The sequence below is a fragment of the Symphalangus syndactylus genome, chromosome 4, assembly GCF_028878055.3.
Source record: "Symphalangus syndactylus isolate Jambi chromosome 4, NHGRI_mSymSyn1-v2.1_pri, whole genome shotgun sequence".
Classification (NCBI taxonomy): Eukaryota; Metazoa; Chordata; class Mammalia; order Primates; family Hylobatidae; genus Symphalangus; species Symphalangus syndactylus.
Window position 1 is genome coordinate 122870430 of NC_072426.2, and position 22266 is coordinate 122892695.

At 34.2% G+C, this 22266-nt stretch overlaps 1 protein-coding gene across 5 annotated transcripts in view; it reads right to left on the reverse strand.

Annotated features, from left to right (window-relative positions):
• The window catches only part of IQCM (IQ motif containing M), a 646606-nt gene that overhangs the window by 422994 nt on the left and 201346 nt on the right, over positions 1–22266 (reverse strand). For 4 of the 5 annotated variants that reach the window (XR_010120562.1, XR_008657267.2, XR_008657268.1 and 1 more), the window contains one exon: positions 21385–21494. Coding sequence is in view for 2 of the 5 variants with exons in the window: in XM_063638261.1 (XP_063494331.1) it covers positions 21385–21494 (110 nt within the window). In the remaining 3 variants the exon portion in view is untranslated. Of the gene's footprint in view, positions 1–7772; positions 7779–21384; positions 21495–22266 lie in introns of all 5 variants that reach the window. The other variant, XM_055276084.2, reaches the window with a different exon arrangement.

Consider the following 22266-nt stretch of genomic DNA (forward strand, 5'->3'; position numbering starts at 1 on the left):
GCAAGCTCCGCCTCCCGGGTTCACGCCATTCTCCTGCCTCAGCCTCTCCGAGTAGCTGGGACTACGGGCGCCCGCCACCACGCCCGGCTAATTTTTTGTATTTTTAGTAGAGACGGGGTTTCACCATGGTCTCGATCTCCTGACCTCATGATCCGCCCTCCTCGGCCTCCCAAAGTGCTGGGATAACAAGCGTGAGCCACCGCGCCCGGCCTAAAACTTTATATCTAAAAGGCTAGATTGAAGAAATGAATTTCCATTTTATAATTTGGGGGCATTTTAATATACTTGTGTTCATATTGATGTTGAAGTTGATACTTAAAACTATGCAAGTTGATTATTTGCTTTTGAACATGATTCCCACCTTTAGATTTTAAGGGAGCCCCCTGAGTAGTTAATTTTTACTAAACAATTCAGTTATAAATTGGACAGTATTTTTAAAAATTGAATTCAATCCTTTTTATTTGTGTATTTATTCAGGACTAATTTGAATGTAAATCCATTCTAAATGATGAGTTTTGCTATTATTATGAGATTTATATTCTACATGGCAGGTCTGGAGCTGCATCACAGAATTAATAGAAAATTGTTATATCTAAAAATTAGAGCCTGCTTTGTGCTTTATGTGTATTATCTTCAATCTTCACCAAGACTCTGCAAAACAGATGTTTTATTCCCACTTTTCCTGAGGAAATTGAAAAATTTAGTATCCTTACCTTGATTCCACAAGTAAGAGATGGATAGGATTCAAATTCAATATACTAAAATTCAGAAAGTTAAATTAGGGATACAGGCAGGAAGCTTTTAATCTATGAAAATAGGATACAGTGAAAAAAGATAATGATGGAATTCACATTGGATGTTTAATTACTTAGCCATCAGCAATTTTGTTTTCTACATGGTTTATGTATTTAGAAAAGATCCAGTGATTTTCTAGGGAGTCTCTGGGAATTAATCTGAATGGGATTTACAGCTGCCTACCAAATGCACTAGGGTCAAAGGCTGCCCTAGCCTCTCAACTACAATTTGACTATCACTTCTTGTTTGGAGGACTTTGATGGAGAATTATCCAAAACAGTGATTCTCAAACTTTAATGTACTTATAAATCACGATGGATCTGATTCCTAGAGACTCAGGATATGCTTACATAAATATATCAGTTTGTTGAAACTGTCCAGATTAATCCATTTGGATGACAGCTCTATTATCCAAATACCTGGAAAATTTTTCAGGACAATTTTGACATCAACTGTGGTCCTATTTCATTATTTGAGAATGTATTTCTAATATCTTTGATTGGGTATTATCTCATTCCTCACCTTTCACAGAGAAATGCATTCCTACCCCACACCATAATTAGAATTTCTGCACTTCAGGTATTTATCAGGAAAAAAATTACCTCGTACACATTGTCACTACTTATAAAAAGCTCACTTAATATGAATAATTTATGGAGAATCTTTTAAAACAGTGTTTCTCAAACTTTAAAGTGCTTATAAATCACTACAGATCTTCTGATTCAATAGATCAGGCTGGGGCCTAAGATTCTACATTTCTAACAAATTCCTAGGTGATAACAATGCTACTGACCCATGGACAACACATAGAGTAGACAAGGCCAAAAATATATTCCTCCATTCCTCAAGATACCTTCAAATCTATCTGTGATTGAAACTAAGCCAGCATGTAGGTAAACTTAAACAAACAATGACACAATGAAACAAAATAGTTGTGCTACTGTTTAGGGAAAAATGGCAAGAAGAAAAGGCTGTACATGTTCATAACAGATGCAATTTAAAAATATGTATATTTTTGATCTGCAGTTGGTTGAATCCATAGATGCAGAACCTATGGATAAGGACAGCCAACTGTTCTAGGATAATATTGTTTCCACACCACCTCCACAACAACCAACACCTCTAAGCCCTCCCATGCCTGAAAAAGTGCTTTCACCAAATTGTACTTCAGGCTTATAAATAAAATGAGGGTCAATATTTAGTATATTACTACATTTTATGAAAGTATATGTTTTAGTACCCTACAGTAAACCTTCGTCTGGTTCTGCATCTGCAGATTCAACCAACAGTGGATTAGAAATATGTTTTATATGGCCTGGAGTGGTGGCTCACGCCTGTAATCCCAGCACTTTGGGAGGCCAAGGCGGGCAGATCCCGAGACTGAGACCATCGTGGCTAACACAGTGAAACCCTGTCTCTACTAAAAATATAAAAACAAAATTAGCCAGGCGTGGCGGTCACCTGTAGTCTGAGCTACTCGGGAGGCTGAGGCGGGAGAATGGCGTGAACCCAGAAGGCGGAGCTTGCAGTGAGCCAAGATCACGCCACTGCACTCCAGCCTGGGTGACAAAAAAAAAAGAAAAAAATGTTTTTTACAAAACAATAAGAAATTAGAATACAACAACAAAAATATACTAGGAGAAAACAAGAGTATAAAAACTATTTACATCATATTATGTATTATAAGTAAGCTAGAGATGATGTAAAGTATAGGGGAGGGTGTGTACAGGTTATACAAAAAATAGTATGCCACTTTATCTAAGGAATTTGAACATTACTGGAATTTGGTATCTGCTGAATATCAATTCAGAACCTTGAATACTAATTTGGATACTGGAACCAATCCCCCATGCATATAGTGAGATAACTGTATTCATTACATTTATTTCATAGTACCCTCTTTATTATCATCTACATGGCACATATTTCTGGTTTATTTGCATTTATTTTATGGAAACACTCTGAATCAAGTAACCAAAAATTATATCCTCTTTTAGTTGCTAAAATGTCCACAGCCAAATTTATGGCCTTCTTATTACAAACATCTAATATACCAAATTCTGAATCTGTATACTTACCTAAATCTTAATTTCTTATTTTCTATTTTCTTTTCCATAACCCCTGATGTCTTTATTTATGTAATATTTCATGTTGTATAGGTTTTTATAAGGTATCATAAATTCTTCGTGAAAGAATGTAATAAATTTTTAGATAATTTAATAAAGTTAATAATAGCTATAATATAGTAAGTCCTTACTATAACCCACTAATACTATGCTAAGCCCTTTTCATATATGATTATCTATTTTTTATTGGTTATCAGTTTGTGCTTTTTTATGCACTCTTGTTTTGGAATAGAAGAAGCAATAAAAATCCAAAAAATTAAAAACCAACACTATTTAGAAGGCAATTTAACAATATATAACAAAAGACAAAGGAAAACTGTAGGAGCAGGAGAGGTACCAAAAATTCCACTGCAAGGAATTTATTGTAAAATATGAAATCTACAAAAACTTACAAATATAGTGTACCACATTTTGGCAAAGCTCTGTTCAATTGCCAAATAACCAAAAAACAAGTTATTTCCATAAATAGGATGTTGCTGTCATTTATTTCATGATAAGAAATATATTAATCTATATAGAAAGATTAATTTGAAAAAATAGTGGCTATTAAGTATTGTTATAATAATTATGGTTGATTTTCTCCTTATTTTGCTCATCTGAGTTTTCTTCAAAATATATGTATTGAAAGCATAATTTTAAAAAATCTTAACACATGATAAAAGACAAATGTTAAAAGGCAAAGGTTAAAAGTTATCTTACGTGTTTGGTTCAAGAGTAAAACTGGAATCAGATTAGGAATCAATCACTGAGGACTCAAGTATCTCAAAATAATCTTTCATCATTGATATGGCATCAGTTGTTTGATAATTTCCTAACACAACAACTTGGTGTAGCCTCTTAATTACTACCAACGAGGTCTCACCATTTGTGACCTATTCTTCATTACTAGGATCCCCTAAGAGTCAAAGTTTTGGGTTTGTGTCCCTATGATAGACTCAATCCTTCCATCTAGCCAATGCAACATGCCATGCCTGTGGTCGAAAAAGTGGTCTTCTAATGAGTGTTACAGGGTGTTAGAAAATAGAAAAAGAGAAATCAACAAGAAAACTCCCTGACAAAATGAGAATGGGCACTGATTTCAGAGAAGAGGGAGAGTTAAAAAAAAAAAAAGTCAATTTCAGAACAAAGAAATTAAGGACTGTATGAGTCTTTGTTGTTAATATAGAAAAAAAATTATAGCAAAATGTAGACAACATTCTAAATTCAGCATTTTTACCCTTATTCCTCTTCTTAATATTATAACTGTGTTTCTCACTGCTTTTGAACTATGTGTATATGCACACCTGTGACATGTGCATCCTCATCTCCTTATGGTTCCTAGTCTCCTTGACCAACTACTACCACCACTACTGTTATTATTAGTACTACTGCTGCAAGTCTACAATTCTAAGATTCTGAAATGTATAAAAAGCTCTGAAAACCAACAAAGTTTTCATAATATATATAAAGGTAAAACTTAACACCTGATTTTGGGTGGCAAAACCTGACCCAAACTGACCAACACAAGGCCTATATAGTGGCCTCTATCTATCATTTAATGAGAATATGCATATGCTACAAATATTAGCAAGTGTAATTACTGGTTTGATTGTGAATCCACTTATCTTCTTACCTTTCTAAAATTTTAAATTTTCAGAATTCTTACATATGTGTAGGCCCCAGAGTTTCAAATAAAGGATTATAGATCTACACAACTAATATAAGCTGTAACTATTACCAGTGCTGCTGCAAGTGTTATAAAACTTTGCCTTTATGTAGCTCTATATTTGTTATTCCAGATCATTCTAATAGCTCATCAGCCTAAAGGTGTATAACTAAAGATCCATCTATTGTTGAATGAATACATGACTTTTAAAACATTTTACCTGATCATTTAAAAAAATTACTGCAAATTTAAACCAACACAATATTAACAGCCACAATATCCAAAGCCTGTGGCCATAACCCTGGATACTAGCACTTTCTAAGTCTTTTTATTATTACTATTGAAATTTTCATTTGTATTCAACATCCATGTCTGGTGCATTTTGTTTGATGAAAACAAGCTAATTAGTGCTAAACCTTCCCTAGTTCATAAATTTATTCCTAAGAACATTAAAAGGAAGTCAAGTGAGACATGTTCAGTAACAGATGTTTGCCTTATTTGGCTGCCTTTTTAAGTTTGTTCTCTTTCATTACTTTTTAAGAAATTTAGGTAATGTTCCCTTTACTAGAGAACAAGCATACCTAGCTTCCCAGGAGGTGATGGGGGGGTGGGAGGAGGGATTCCCCAGGGCAGGCACATTCTGTTCATTTTCTTAATCTACTATCTGCTCAAATGCTTTCTACATTCAACTTTTCATTCTCCCATCCAGGTATTTACTTGTGTGATTTCACAATCACATATCTGTTTATCTCACCAAACAATGCCTATGTTGACATAACTGTACAACTAAAACTATTGTTAACAGTATTACTAATGTGTATGGGCCTAGTGCTCCCCAAATATCTTACCCACATAAGGATATCTCAGAGCAAAAGGTCAATTATGATTGAGAATTGGGTTGAATATTTTGGCTTCTACAGTAAAGAAAGATTGTGAAGTGGCCTCCAAAAGCAAAAAGTCAATGGCCTTTTATAATAAAGGAAACTGAAACTAGGTATTAAGAGTTTTCTCTATAATATTAAATTCATTCAAAAATACACATTTAAAATTATACTACTTATTTACCTAAACCTCCACATTTGAAAATCTTTTATTTTTCTGTGTGATGTGGTTTAGGAAGTAGCATGTTGGTATATCTAAGTAACATTACAATTCACATCTTGCATTTGCCAAGAGTGCTTTCTTTCAAAATTCTATGAGAATAGTTGAATATACATCTTGATCTATTTACTGCTAAATAAATTTTGCATGTAGTACATTCTCCCAATAAGTATCTTCTAAGCTAGGACAATAGTAGGGTTATTATCTAAAAAGAAACATTAAGTAAAATAAAATAAATGATGGTTATAAAAATACGCTTTAGGCCCAGATAATATTGCTGCAAGAAAACATTACTATTAAAATATGAGCTTTTATTCTGGTGCTACACTGGTCTTGGAGGTAGTGAACTTGGGGTGTACATGACTCAATATGACACCAGCTGTAGTAGCCAAGGGAATGCAATGCCTATATAACCCCTCCCCCACCTCCAGGCAGTGAAGCTCAAGAGAGATTTCTGCTTGGGGGAAGGCAAGGGAAGAGTACAGAGCATTTTGTCTTGCAACTTGAATACCAGCTCAGCCACAGTAAAATAAAGTACCACAGAAATTCCTTGAAACCCCTGATTCCAGGCCTTTGCTCCCGGATGGTGTTTCTAAACCCACCCTCAGTCAGAAGGGAATACACAGACAGCTCTGATAGGACAGATCCAGTCTTGGCAAGATTCACCACCTTCTGACTAAAATGGCATTGAGCCTTGAATAAGCAAAAGAGGAAGCGAGGCAGTATTTGCTGTGGGCCTTGGATGAAACCCAGTTCTGTGCTGGTTTGCAAGGCTTCAGCTGGGAACCTGCATAATGCCATTTGTGATGGCCATGGGAGTACCAGCATCACCCCTCCCCCAGCTCCAGGCAGCCCAGTACAGAGAGAGACTCCTTCTGTTTGGAGGAAACAGAGGAAATACAGTGAGAGACTTTGCCTGGTAACCCAAGAGTTGCAAAGTTCCTGGGTTTACCAGGAACACTGGTGTACCATTGTGCTGAAACAGCCGCAGTGACCACAGCCTTAGGTCACAACGCTCAGTCCCCTTTAAACTACTAGAAGGCCCTCTCAAGAAGTATGAATACAAACAAGCCCAAACCACAAAGACTGAAATAAATACCTAATTCATCAATGCACAGACATCAGTGAACATCCACGAGCATCAAGAACATCCAGGAAAACATGACCTCACCAAACTGACAAAATAAGGCACCAATGATCAATCCTGGAGTGATGAAGATATGTGACCTTTTAGACAGGGAATTCAAACTAGCTGTCTTGAGGAAGCTCGATGAACTTCAGGATAACACATAGAAGGAATTTAGAATTCTATCAAATAAATTTAACAAAGAGATTAAAATAATTTTTTAAATCAAGCAGAAATTCTAGAGCTGAAAAATTCAATTGACAAATGAAGAATGCACTAGAGTCTCTCAATGTAGAATTGCTCAAGCAGAACAAATAATTAGTGAACTCAAAGACAAGCTATTTCAAAGTACATAAAAGAGAAAAAAGAAAAAAATACAATGAAGCACACATACAACATCTAGCAAATAGTCTCAAAGGGGCAAATCTTAGAGTTATTGGCCTTAAAGAAGATATAGACACAGAGAGATCAGAGTAGAAAGTTTACTCAAAGAAATAATAACAGAGAACTTTCCAAATCCAGAGAAAGATATTAATATCCATGTACAAGAAGCTCAAAGAATACCAAGCGGATTCAACGCGAATAAGACTACCACAAGGCATATAATAATCAAAGTCTTACAGGTCAAGGATAAAGAAATGACCCTAAATCAGCAAAAGAAAAAAAAGCAAATCACATATAAAGGAGCTCTGACAAGTCTGACAACAGGTTTCTGAGGCTAGGAAGGAGTACGATAACATTTTCAAAGTGCTGAAGGAAAAACACAATTAGAATGTTATATCCCGTAAAATTATCCTTCAAACACAAATAAATAAAGACTTTCCCAAACAAACAAAAGGTGAGAGATTTCACTGACACCACACCTGTCTTACAAGAAATACTAAAGGAAGTTTGTTCAATCTGAGAAAAAAAAGAGGTTAGTGAGCAACAAGAAATTATCCTGAAGGTATACAACTCACTGCTAAAAGTACACAAACACAGAATACTCTAACAATGTACTTGTGATGTGTAAACCACTCATATCTTTAGTAGAAAAACTAAAAGACAAATATTACAAAAATAATAACTGCAATTTGTTGAGATAAATAATATAAAATATATAAATAGAGATAACAAAAAGTCAAAAAATAGGAAGCATGAGGTTAAAATATAGAGTATTTTAGTTTTCTCTTTGTTTTCTTTGTAATAAGAGTTAAGTTGTCATCAGTTTAAAATAATTGATTGTAAGATGTTATTTGTAAACCTTATGATAGCCACAAAACAAAAACCTATTTTAGATACATAACATTTTAAGAAAAGAAATTAAAACATACTACCAAAGAAAATCACTTTTACACAAAGGAAGATGGATGGAAGGAAGGAAGGAAGGGAGGGAGGGAAAAAGGAGACAAATAACAAAATGGCAGTAGTAAGTCCTTACCAATGAATAATAACATTCATTGCATGTAAATGAACTAACTTTTCCAATCAAAATACATAGAGTGGCTGAATGGATTTAAAAAACAAGAGCCAACAATATGGTGCCTACAAGAAAGTCACTTCACCTATAGACAAACATAGACTTAAAATAAAGGAATGGAAAAAAAAGTACTCCATGCCAGTGGAAACCAAAAAAAGAGTAGGAATGGCTATACTTACTAGATAAAAGAGATTTCAAGACAAAAAGTATAAAAAGGAACAAAGAAGGTTATTATATAATGGTAGAGGAGACAATACAGCAAGAGAACATAACAATTTCCAAATTATATTCATCCAACACTAGAGCACCCAGAAATATAAAGCAAATTTTACCAGAACTAAAGACAAATATCGACTCCAATATAATAATAGCTGGGTACATCAACACTCCACTTTCAGCATTAGACAGATAATCTAGACAGAAAATCAATGAAGAAACATCAGACTTAATCTTCACTATAGACCAAATGAACTGAATAGATATTTATGGAATATTTTAGTCAACAGCAGCAAAATACACATTCTTCTCCTTAATACATGGAATATTCTCAAGGATAAACTATACGTTATGCCACAAAACAAGTCTCAAAAAGTTTAAAAACATTGAAATCATATGAAGTACCTTTTCTAACTACAATAGAATAAAATAGAAACCAATAACAAGAAGAACTTTCAAAATGGTAGAAACATATGGAACTTAATATATTCCCAAATGACTAGTTGGTCAATTAAAAAATTAAGAAACAAATTGAAAACTTTCTTGAAACAGATGAAAATGAAAACACAACATACCAAAACCTATGGGATACAGCAAAAGCAGCATTGAACGAAATTTACAGCAATAAATGCCTACATCAAAAAAGCAGAAAACAGTCAAATAACTTAATGATGCATCTTAAAGAACAAGAAAAGCAAGAACAAACCAAAACCAAAATTAATAGAAGAGAAAAATATAAAGATCAGAGTAGACATAAAGGAAATGAAAACAACACCATGAAGGATCAAAAACCAAAAAGGTGGTATTTTAAAAGGACAACAGAATGAACAAAAGTTTAGCCAGACTGAAAAAAAAAAAAGACAAAAGACCCAAATAAATAAAACGAGACATGAAAAAGGAGATATTCCACTGATACCACAGAAATTCAAATGATCATTAGAGATTATAATTAGCAACTATATGCTAATTAATTGGAAAGCCTATAAAAATGGATAAACTCCTAGACACATACAACCTACGAAGATTCAACCATGAAGAAATAAAAAACCTGAATAGACCAACAACTAGTATTGAGATAGAAGCAGTAATAAAAAAAATCTCCCATCAAAGAAAAGTCCAGGACCTGATGGCTTCACTGTTGAATTCTACCAAAGATTTAAAGAACAGCTAATACCAATCACACTCAAAATATTTTTTTAAAAAATTGAGGAGGGAATACTTCCAAACTCATTCTACAAGGCCAGTACTATGCTGATACCAAAACCAGACAAAGCCAGAACAAAATCAAAGAAAACTACAGGCCAATGTCTTGACCATAGATACAAAAATCCTCCAAAAATACCAACAAACAAAATTCAACAATACATTAAAAGGATTATTCATCATGATTAAACGGGATTTATCCCAGGGATGCAAAGATGGCAAAACACACAGATTAATAAATGTGATACATCATACCAACAGAATGAAGGACAAAAATCATATGATTGTTTCAATAGATGCTGAGAAAGCATTTGACAAAATTCAGCATCCCTTTATGATAAAAACTCTCAACAAACAAGGTATAGGGGGAACATATCTCAACATAACAAAAGCCATAGAAGACAAACTCACAACCAATACCATTCTAAATGCAGAAAAATTGAAAGCCTTTCCTCTAATATCTGGGACAAGACAAGGATGTCCACTTTCACCACTTTTATTCAACATAGCACTATTAAGTCTTAGACAGAGTATTTAACAAGAAAAATAAAGGGCATCAAAATTGAAAAGGAAAAAGTCAAATTATTCTGGTTTGCAGATTATATGATCATATATTTATAAAAACATAAGTACTCCACTGAAAAAATATTAGAACTGATAAACAAATGCAGCAAAGTTGAAGAATATAAAATCAACTTGCAAAAATCAGTAGCATGTTTATATGCCAACTGCAAACAATCTGAAAAAGAAACCAACAAAGTAATTCTATTTATAATAGCAACAAATAAAACCACCTAGGAATACACTTAACCAAAGAAGTAAAATATCTCTACAGGAAAACAATAAAACATTGATGAAAGAAATTGAAGAGGACAAAAAATTGGAAGGATATTCCAATGTTCATGAATTGGAAGAATCAATTTTGTTAAAATATCTATACTACCCAAAGCAATCTACAAATTCAGTGTAAAACATATCAGAATACCAATGGCATTCTTCACAGAAATAAAAAATAATCCTAAAATGTATATGGAACTGCAAAAGACCCTGAATAGCCAAAGCAATCCTGAGTAAAAAGTACAAAGCTGGAGGCATTGCATTATCTGACTTCAAATTATACTACAAAGCTATGGTAACGTAAACAGCATGATAGTGGCATAAAAACAAATAGACCAATGGAACAGAACAGAGAAACAAGAATTAAATTCATGTATTTACAGTAAACTCATTTTCAACAAAGGTGCCAAGAACATGGCCTGGGAAAATAACAGTCTTCAATAAATGGTGCTGGGAAAACGGAACATCCATAGGCAGAAGAATGAAACTAGACCCCTATATCTCACCTTACACAAAACTCAAACAAAAATGAATTAAAGGCTTAAATATAAGACTTGAAACTATGAAAATACTGGAAGAAAACATTGGGTAAACACTCTAGGATGTAGGTCTTGGCAAAGATTTCTTGAGTAAGACCTAAAAAGCACAGGAAGCCAAAGCAGAAATTAACAAATGGGATCATATTAAGTTAAAAAGCTGCTTCACAGCAAAGAAATCAACAAAGTAGAGACAGCCAACAAATGGGGGAAAATATTTGCAAACTACCACCTAACAAGGGATTAATAACCAAAATACATAAAAAGCTCAAACAACTCAATAGGAAAAGATAAATAATCTGATTTTAAAATAGGCAAAATATCTGAATAGACATTTCTCAGAAGAAGACATACAAATGGTCAAGTATATGAAAAAATGGTCAACATCACTATTATCAGAGAAATACAAATCAAAACCACAGTAAGATATCATCTCAACCCAGTTAAAATGGCTTTTATTTTAAAAAATGGAATAACAGATGCTGGTGAGAATGCGGAGAAATGAAAAATGTAAATTACTATAGCCACTATGAAGAACAGTATGGAGGTTCCTCAAAAAACTAAAAATAGAACTACTACATGATTCCGCAACCCCACTGCTGAGTATATATCCAAAGGAAAGGAAATCAGTATGTCAAAGAGATAGCTGCACTTATATGTTTGTTGCACCACTCTTCACAAATCCAAGATATGGTATCAACCTAAAACTCCATCAACAAATGAATGAACAAAGAAAGTATGGTGCATATACACAATAGAATATTATTCAGGCATAAAAAAGGATGAAATCCTGTCACTTGCAACAACATGAATGGAACTGGAGGACATTATGTAAAATGAAATAAGCCAGGCACAAAAGAATAAATATTGCATGTTCTCATTCACATATGGGAGCTAAAAAATAATTTTATTTCATGGAGAGAGGGAGTAAAATGATGGTTACCAGAGTCTGGGAAGAGTAATGGGGAGGGTGAGATAAAGAAGAGATGGTTAGTGGGTATAAAAATATAGTTAGACAGATGGAACAAGATCTAGTGTTCAGTAGAACAATAGGGAAACTATGGTTAACTATGATTTATTGTACATTTCAAAATAACTTAAAAAGTGAAACTGGAATGTTCCTAACATAAAGAAATAATAAATACTTGAGATTTGATAATTATATGTTGTACCAAAATATCATATGTACCCCATGAAAATGTAGAACTATTACATATTTACAATAATTAACAATAATTTTATTATTATTTATAAAGAAAAGAGGTTTAATTGATTCACAGTTCTACATGGCTGGGGAGACCTCAAGAAACGTACAATCATGGTGGAAGATGAAGGGAAGTACGGCACATCTTACATGGTGGAAGGAGAGAGAGCAAAGGAGGAAGTACCACACACTTTCAAACAATCAGATCTTGTGGAAATTCACTATCAAGGGGGATGTCCATTCCCATGACTCAGTTACCTCCCACCAGGCCCTCCCCCAACATATGGGGATTATAATTTGAGATGAGATTTGGGTGAGGACCCAAAGCCAAATCATACTACTCTTTTGGCAATTATGATTGTAAAGCTCCAAAGCACATTCATGGCCATCTCTACCAAGTGAAATTACTTTATGTATGTCCAAAATAACCTTAGCTTTATTTTATTTTTCCACCCATTTTCTCATTTATATATTTCTGACGTCATTTTTGTCACACTTTTAGATACAGGTTTACAACTTTTGTGAAACAAGGTGAGTTATTAATACATAAATACATATGTATGTTCATTTTCAAAGGAGCAAGATGGATCACAAAGACATGAAATGACTTGTACTAAAAGTAGCAAAGCAGGAACAATTCCTGTGCTCTAAATTGTACAATAGAATTGTTTTAAAAAACAAAAAAAAGTGGGTTTTAACTGTAACTATGTAAACTAAATATACAGTTTTTTTCAAAGTAAATATCTATGTCATTTTGTCAAAGAGGTTCATACTTTAATATTTCATAGGAAAAGAAATATGCATTTCAAAATTAAAATTGGGAAGTTTAAAGACAATGTACAACCTTGGGCATCACTACTCCTTACAGTAGGAAGAAAACAAACACAAAACATAGATAAGAATTAACTACTGGAATGCTATTCAAAATGTCAAAAAAAATCATAGTCACTTAACTGTTAACTCAGGACTTGAGTTAATTCCAACCCCACTACAGAATCTCCCAAAAGTAATTTTATTTCTAAAAAAAATGACCCCCCAAAATTAGGAAATCATATGAATAAAAGGAATTTTTAAATTTAGTAGTTCTGATGATTTGTAGTAATTCATAGAAATGTCAGAAAATCAAATGAGATAACCATCTTTTATCTAATGTAACCCATTAGAGGAGAAAATCGTGAGTATGAAAATAATTAGGATACCTCCTCAAATGTTTTGGAGGAGAGAAGCAAAAGGACAAAGAGAAGAAAGTATGATGAGGGAGAAAAAAATGAGCAAATATGTTTTATATAATAAAAGTTAATTTACTATTTTGCATTATGTAATAAAATTTTTCAAGTGCATGCCCACAGTTTTCTGACTTTCTGACAGTACAATTTGGTAAGGAATTTTAAAAAGATGTTGAAATTTCCAAGTCAGAAGGAGAAAATCTCCTTAGATTCTTCCCATATTCATTTTTACCAAAATGATTCAAGAAATTTCTCCAGAGAAAAATGAAAAATTTCATATATTAAAATCTCATCAATCCATTCTATGGTCAAAATCAACCTGATATATATAACTTAAGTTATACTTGAAATTCCTGTTTTCACTTTTTTATTATTATTATACTTTAAGTTTTAGGGTACATGTGCACAAGGTGCAGGTTAGTTACTTATGTATACATGTGCCATGTTGGTGTGCTGCACCCATTAACTCATCATTTAGCATTAGGTATATCTCCTAATGCTATCCCTCCCCCATCCCCCCACCCCACAACAGGCCCCAGTGTGTGATGTTCCCCTTCCTGTGTCCATGTGTTCTCATTGTTCAATTCCCACCTATGAGTGAGAACATGCCGTGTCTGGTTTTTTGTCCTTGCGAAGTTTGCTGAGAATGATGGTTTCCAGCTTCATCCATGTCCCTACAAAGGACATGAACTCATCATTTTTTATGGCTACATAGTATTCCATGGTGTATATGTGCCACATTTTCTTAATCCAGTCTATCATTGTTGGACATTTGAGTTTGTTCCAAGTCTTTGAAACAATATGTTTCTATAAAACGAATGAACTGTTTTTGTTTTTTTCATGACTTAAACCTATGTTTTTTAAAAAATATGACCAGCAACTCTTTTTTATTCTCCTCTCTCATGTAGGATGTGTTCCCCTTGGTGGGAGTGTTGAGGGTGGGGATGAAAAGTCTGATGTCCAAAAGTCAATAATGTGTTATTTGAAAACAATTTTTAATGCAGCCTATTATGAGACTGAATTCTATTTGCTTGTAGTCCTGTACTTCAAGCATCAAGGTTAGGCAAATTCTTTTCATTGAGAGTTAAGAAACTATAAAGTGATTGAATGGCTTCCTCCTATCCTAGGGCATAAGGTCATTAAAGAGGTCTACATGGCACTTGATGATTATATGTCCTTGCTTATCTCTTCAGCTTCATTTCTTGCCACTTTCCCTCTAGCATGCTGTGCTTTTGCCACACTGAATTTCTTTCAATCTCTGAGATGAATCCTGTCTTTCCACCTTGGACAACCACAACTGTCCTTTCTGGGGCTGGAACAATTTTCCTGCTATCCCTGGGCCCTATCACCGTTGCAAAGTGCATGTATTCATGCAGCACAGACATTGCCTTGCTTGTCAGCTCTTCTTCATTCTAGGGCATGGGTGTCCAGTCTTCTGGCTTCCCTGGGCAACACTGGAAGAAGAATTGTCTGGGGCCACACATAAAATACACTAACACTGATGATAGCTGGTAAGCTAAAAAGAAAAATCACCAAAAAATCTGATAGTGTTTTAAGAAAGTTTACGAATTTGTATTGGGCCTCATTTAAAGCCATCCTGGGCCACATGTGGCCCACAGGCTGCAGGCTGGACAAGCTTGTTCTAGGGCATCCACAACTGGCAGAGCTCCTCTCAGTGACACCTTCCTGACTCTTAGGACCACTGCACCATAGCACGTTAGCCACTTGCTGAGGAGAGTCCTGCCATATTGACAGCTAATTGATTACAGTTATTTCACTCTCTTCTGTATTTCCAAATACTAACTAGAAATTACTTATACAAATTTCTGCCAATATTTGTTTCTATCCTCCTATTTTAAGAACACTATAGATAAGTGCATTGATTGTCACATCTCAGAATTTTGATAAATACCAAGGTTAGATGTTGCTTTTTTTCAAGTATGACTACAATCCCCTACATTATATGTTCCATGATTGCTTCATACATTATAAAGTTAGCAAACCTTTTAAAGAAGAGTTATGATGAGAAATTGCCACAAGAAAGTTGGAGATGGTGATCTTTCCTACCTGATTGCAATGTAATATTACATTTTGTTACACAAGGAAGTATATTCCAGGACTCACTCACCTTAGATAAATATTATCTTTCAGGATAATTAATGTTAAAAATATCTTAGTACTTCAGAGACCGTAAAAAAGTAATACTAGAAACTGTTTCTTCAGGATGCAGTTTTTAAAATTTTACATTAAAAAGTTTAGGGGCCCATGTGCCACTGATTAAAGTAACTGGAAATTCTAATATAATTCTAATACAATAAACATGTGGTTGCAGAAGTGAAATGCTTGAAGCATAAAGACATATAGCACTATTGATTTTTTAAATTAGAACTAAAAACATATGAGGATACAAAATACATTTTAAAAAGCACTTCAGGCTTAAAAAGGATAGTGTTCTTCTAGCCTAAAGAATGCGTATCTAAAATGACTTTATTTTAGCAAGTTAAAATTTTGATAAGACTAACTAAGTTGTAAAGAGTTCTTCTAAGTACAGTATGTTATATTTATCTCTCTTCCAATGAAATCAAAGACCAAGTTTCCTATGCCCTTGTTTCCACTCCTGTTTTAACAAGGCAGGCTTCTCTGTTTTGAGTTTTCCCAGTTACCTTTTGTCTTCTGAATTGATTAAACAATTTCACATCAAGATGACTTACAACTTCATATCCATTAGGATGTGAAGCACCAGAAAATATAAGAAAATGGGGAGAAACTAGAATCCTTGTGCATTGCTAGTGGGAAGGTAAAATGGTACAGCTGCTGTGGAAAATGATATGGTTATTCCTCAAAAAATTAAACAGAGAAATACGATATATTCTAGCAATTACACTTCTGGGTACACACCCAGAAGAAGTAAAAGTAGAACTCAAACAATATCTTACACCCATGTTCAAGGCAACATTATTCAAAATATCCAAAAGGTGGAAGCAATCCAAGTGTCCATTGATGGGAGAATGGATAAACAAAATGTAGTATATACATGCAATGGAATATTATTCAGCCTAAGAAAGAAATTCTGACACATGATGCAATGTGTATGAACCTTGAAAACATGCTGAGACAAGCCAGCCACAATAGAACAAATATTCTATGATTCTGTTTATGAGACACTTAGAGTAGTCAAATTAATGAAAACAGAAAGTAGAATGGTGGTTTCCAGGGAATCAAGGGAGGGACATAGAGACAATTAGTGTTTACTATGTACAGTTTCAGTTTGGGAAGATAAAAAAGCTCTGGAGATAGATAGTAATGATGGTTATACACAGTGTGATTGTGATAAATGCCAAAGAACTATAAACTTAAAAATGGTTAAAATGGTAAAATTTATGTTATGTATATTTTACAAAATATAAATTTATAAACAATAATTTTAAATTATTTTCATTATTTAAAATGAAAAAAGACTACTTAGAACTTGGTGTTTACATGGACACAGGGAGGGGAACAACACACACAGGGCATGTTGGGCGGCAGTGGGGTGTGGGGAGGGGAGGGAGAGCATAAGGACAAATAGCTAATGCATTCAGGGCTTAAAACCTATGTTCCATGTTGGTAGGTGCAGCAAACCACCAAGGCATACATATATCTATGTAACAAACCCAAACCTAGGTGCCAGGTTAATAGGTGCAGCAAACCACCATGGCACATGTATACCTATGTAACAAACCTACATGTTCTGCACATATATCCTGGAACTTTTTTTTTTTTTGAGATGGAGTTTCACTCTTGTTGCCCAGGCTGGAGTACAATGGTGCAATCTCAGCACCACAATCTCCACCTCCTGGGTTCAAGCTATTCTCCTGCCTCAGCCTCCCAAGTAGCTGGGATTACAGGCATGCGCCACCATGCCTGGCTAATTTTGTATTTTTAGTAGACACAGGGTTTCTCCATGTTGGTCAGGCTGGTCTTGAACTTGCAACCTCAGGTGATCCACCTACCTCAGCCTCCCAAAGTGCTGGAATTACAGGCATGAGCCACTGCACCCAGCCAATATCCTGGAACTTAAAGTAAACTAAAGAAACAAACAAAAAAAGAACTTGGTGTTTGATTCCTGTTACAGGTGTTGGTATTTTAAAAAATAAACAAAAGGGGAATCCTTATTAAAACATCCATTTAGACTTCCAGTGGTGAAAACTGAAAATGAAGTGAGCAGCAAAAAACAAATGAGTGTTTGAATATCATTCTTTCATATTTATTCAGACACACCCCCACCCATGTAGTTGGTACACAAGGGTAAGATATAAACCTTTATTACCTCTAACTGGACAGGCACAAAAGGTCACTTTATTGACTACCTGGTGTCCACTCCAGTACACCTCAAACTTTCAGTTTATAAACACCTAAAGTCTCCATCAAAAAAACTATTAGAACAGATAAATGAACTCAGTAAAATTTCGGGATACAAAATCAAGTACAAAAATTAGCAGCATTTCAATATACCAATAATGATCAAGTTGGAAACCTAATCAATAACTCAATCCCATTTATAATAGCTACAGAAAAAACAAACACCAAGGAATACATTTAAGCTAGGGAGCGAAATATGTCAACAAGGAAAACTAAAAAATACTGATGAAAGAAATCATAGATGGCACAAACAAATGGAAAAGCATCCCAGTCTCATGAATTGGAAGGATAAAAATAATTTAAATGATCATACTGTCCAAGGCAATGTATAGATTTAATACAATTCCTATCAAATTACCAATGTCATTCTTCACAGGATTAGAACAAATAATCCTAAAATTTATATGGAAGCAAAAAAGAGCCTGAATAGCCAAAGTAATCCCAAGCAAAAATGATAAAGCTAGAGGTATCACATTACCTGACTTCAAATCATACAAGACTATAATAATCAAAACAGCATGATATTGGTTCAAAAATAGACACATACATCAATGGAAGAATAAATAACCCAGAAATAAAGTTATATTATTACAACCAAGTGATCTTTGACAAAGGCAATTAAAAAATACATTGGGGAAAGGACACCCTATTCAAGAAATGGTGCTGGTAAAATTGGAAAGCCACATGCAGAAGAATAAAACTGGACCCCTATCTCTCACTATGTACAAAAGTTAACTCAAGATGGATTAAAGACTTAAATGTAAGACCTGAAGCCATAAAAATGCTAGAAGAAAACCTAGGAAAAACTCTTCTGGACATTGGCCTAGGCAAAGAATTTACAGATAAGCCCTCAAAAGGAAATGCAATGAAAATAAAAATGGACAAATGAGACCTCATTAAACTGAAAAGCTCCCGCACAAGATAAGAAATAATTAAAAGAATAAACAGACAACCTACAGAATGGGAGAAAATACTTACAAACATGCATCTGACAAAAGGTTAATATCCAGAATCTATTAGAAATGCAAACAAGAAAAAAACAAATAATCCCATTAAAAAGTGGGCAAAGGACATAAGTGGACATTTTTCAAAAGAAGACACACAAGCAGCCAACAAACATATGAAAAAATGCTCCACATCACTAATCACCAAAGAAATGCAAATTAAAACCACAGTGAAACACCATCTTATACATCAGAGTGGCTATCGAAATGTCAAAAAACAGTAGATGTTGGTGAGGATGCAGAGAAAAGGGAACATTTATACAGTTACTGGAAATATAAGTTAGTACACCCTCTATGGGAAGCAGTCTGGAGATTTCTCAAAACTAAAAATAGAACTAACCTTCAGTTCAGCAATCCAACTACTGGGTATCTACCCAAACAAAAAGAAATCATAGTATACACACATTCATTATGTTTATGGCAGCACTGTTTACAATAACAAAGTCATAGAATAAACGTAAATGTCCATCAATAGATGATTGGATTTAAAATGTGGGAAATATATATATATATACCATGGAATACTACTCAGTCATATAAAAGAATGAAATCATGTATTTTGCAGCAACATGGATGGAATTGGAGGCCATTATCCTAAGCGAAATGACTCAGAAGCAGAAAATCAAAAACCACATGTTCTCACTCGTAAGTGGGAGCTAAACTATGGGTAGCGATGGTCATCCAATAGACATTGGAGATGCTAATAGGTGGGAGGATGGAAAAGGGGTGAGTGATGAAATGCTATCTATTGTGTACAATGTACATTATTCAGGTGGCAGCTACACTGGAAGCCCAGACTTCAGCACAAGGTAACTATCCATGTAAAACAACTGCACTATCCCTAAATCTATAAAAACAAACAATAAAAACATGAAAAATTAAAAAATTAGCTTTAGTAAATTTGACTCACAAGGAATTTAGCAACATATGCTAAATATGATATATTAATAACTTAAAAGTTTTGGTTTACAGAAAAAAATAAAAATCCAACATGTGTTATTTAAAATGACAGATTAAGAACTATTCAACAGGTAGATAAAATAATTTGGTAAAATATAGTTCAGTTGTCTAATGATGTTATGGACTAAATTGTGTCCCTTTGAAATTCGTGTGTAGAAGTTCAAACCTCCACTGTAACTTAATTTGGAAATAAAGCCTTTAAGGAGGTAATTAAGATTAAATGAGGTCATAAGGGTAGGGTCCTAATCCAATATGACACCAGGGATGCATTAGTACAGAAGAAAGACAACATGGCCAGGCACAGTGGCTGACACCTGTAATCCCAGCACTTTGGGAGGGTAGGGTGGGCGGATCACCCAAGGTCAGGAGTTTGAGACCAGCCTAACCAATATGGTGAAACCCCATCTCTACTAAAAATACAAAAATTATCCAGGCATGGTGGCAAGCATCTGTAATCCTAGCTACTCAGAAGGCTGAGGCACAAGAATCACTTAAATCCGGCAGGTGGAGGTTGCAGTGAGCTGAGATCATACCATTACACTCTAGCCTGAGCAACAGAGCGAGACTCTGTCTCAAAAAAAAAAAAAAAAAAAGAAGAAGAAGAAAGACAATGTGAGGACACAATGAGAAGGTAGCAGTCTGCAAGCCAAGGAAAGGGGTCTCATGAGAAACCAATGCTGCCAGCAACTTTATCTTGGACTTCCAGCCTCCAGAACAGTAAGAAAATAAATTTTTGTTGTTTAATCCATCCAGTCTGTGGTATTTTGTAATAGCAGCAAATGGCAAGTCCAGGAAAAAAAAAATCAGTGATATGAAAAGAGAGAAAAAGATAAAGAAGAAAAAGGACAGGGCAGACATATTCACACACACAACAGAACATGTGGGAGATGTAAGAAACCCAGACATATTTACAGACACTGCAAAACACAATGTTGTAAAATAGCTTTACGTGGTCTTTTAAGAAATTGTTGCTAAAGATGTCTGAATAACATGAATTTCTTCTACTATTCACATGTATATATTAGGACTTGCTTTGAGAAATAAATGAATTTAAAGTACCAATTCTACTTTCAGATCACAAGTTCTCATGTCCTGGATTAGAGTGTTCATTCAGAAAACCATCAGCATGTGGTCATAAAACTGCCCTTGGATTTTTTAATCCTTCCATTATCATGCCTTTAACAGATGTCTACATTCTACATTCTCCCCTTGCCTTCATTATGTTTTCTTGACAGTCTATGTACCATTACAAAAATAGTTGAGGTGCTAACACATTTGGGGCAAAGCATGTGATGATCACTTTAACTAATGCTCTTCAAATAAAAAATGACACTCATATTGTGGGATCAGGTGATCAGCAAGATTTACACAAGATGCAAGAACAGAACTAAAGCAATGATTCAGAAAAAATGAATTTCAGTGGAGAACTATCTTAGGACTGAAACAGGTCCATAGTAAAATCTTAAGTGCTTTCATCAAAATTAACCCAATAATTTACTGGAAACATAGTAATTCAAATCTATATCCAGTTTTATAAATACTTACAGAATCCTGAAATATTGATGATGATTGAGAGAAACTAACTCGACCAGAGTCACAAGCTAAACGGAAAGACCTTGTCGGCACAAATCCTCTCCAGTCATAGAATGCTTTGTCTGTTAGAAATATCAATGCAGGTTAAAACAATATCTATCCAGGAAAAGTACACACTGATTATATTGCTTAATGTTGCAAAGAGTAAAGCAAATCATCTTTATGGCCTCACTATTCTGTATTAAAATCACATCTTGTCATCTAATCGGACAGAAATGAAGAAGTGATAGGATTGCATAGAGAGAGGCTTCAATTAATTGGCTCCTTCATACAGTAAGGCTCTTGTGTTTTTATTGCACAGTGTGCCCATCAGAAAACCAATAGGTTCATTCTCTTCACTATCTCCTCCTGAAGAACATCAACTTCTTTTTTTTAAAGGAGGCTTAAAGGAAAATCATGTTTGTGAATAGCACTTACAAAAATAAAAGGAAAACCGCTCTGTGTTACATACTTTAAAAGAAAATTCAGTATTTTATAAGGCACAAGTTTTGATATTGCAAAGTAAATTAAATTATTAAAAGTGTTTAAGGTAAATAGGTCAAAAGCACAAAAGGCTAGCCAGCATCACCACATATTTGTTCTGTCTCATGGCAGTTGGTACATAAGATTTCTACAGGAACCTTTTTTCTTTAATCATAGGAGATTTAAGATTTATTTGTCCATTTTTTTTCTCAGAGATATTAATCATTTAAAAAGAAGAAAACTCAGTTCAATCCTGCCATCCAAATGAATCAAACTATTTTCATATTTCCAATTTTCCTTCATATATATATATATATGTATATATGTGTATCTATATAGTCTTTCCTGAAACTTTCAATTTAATAAAGTCAT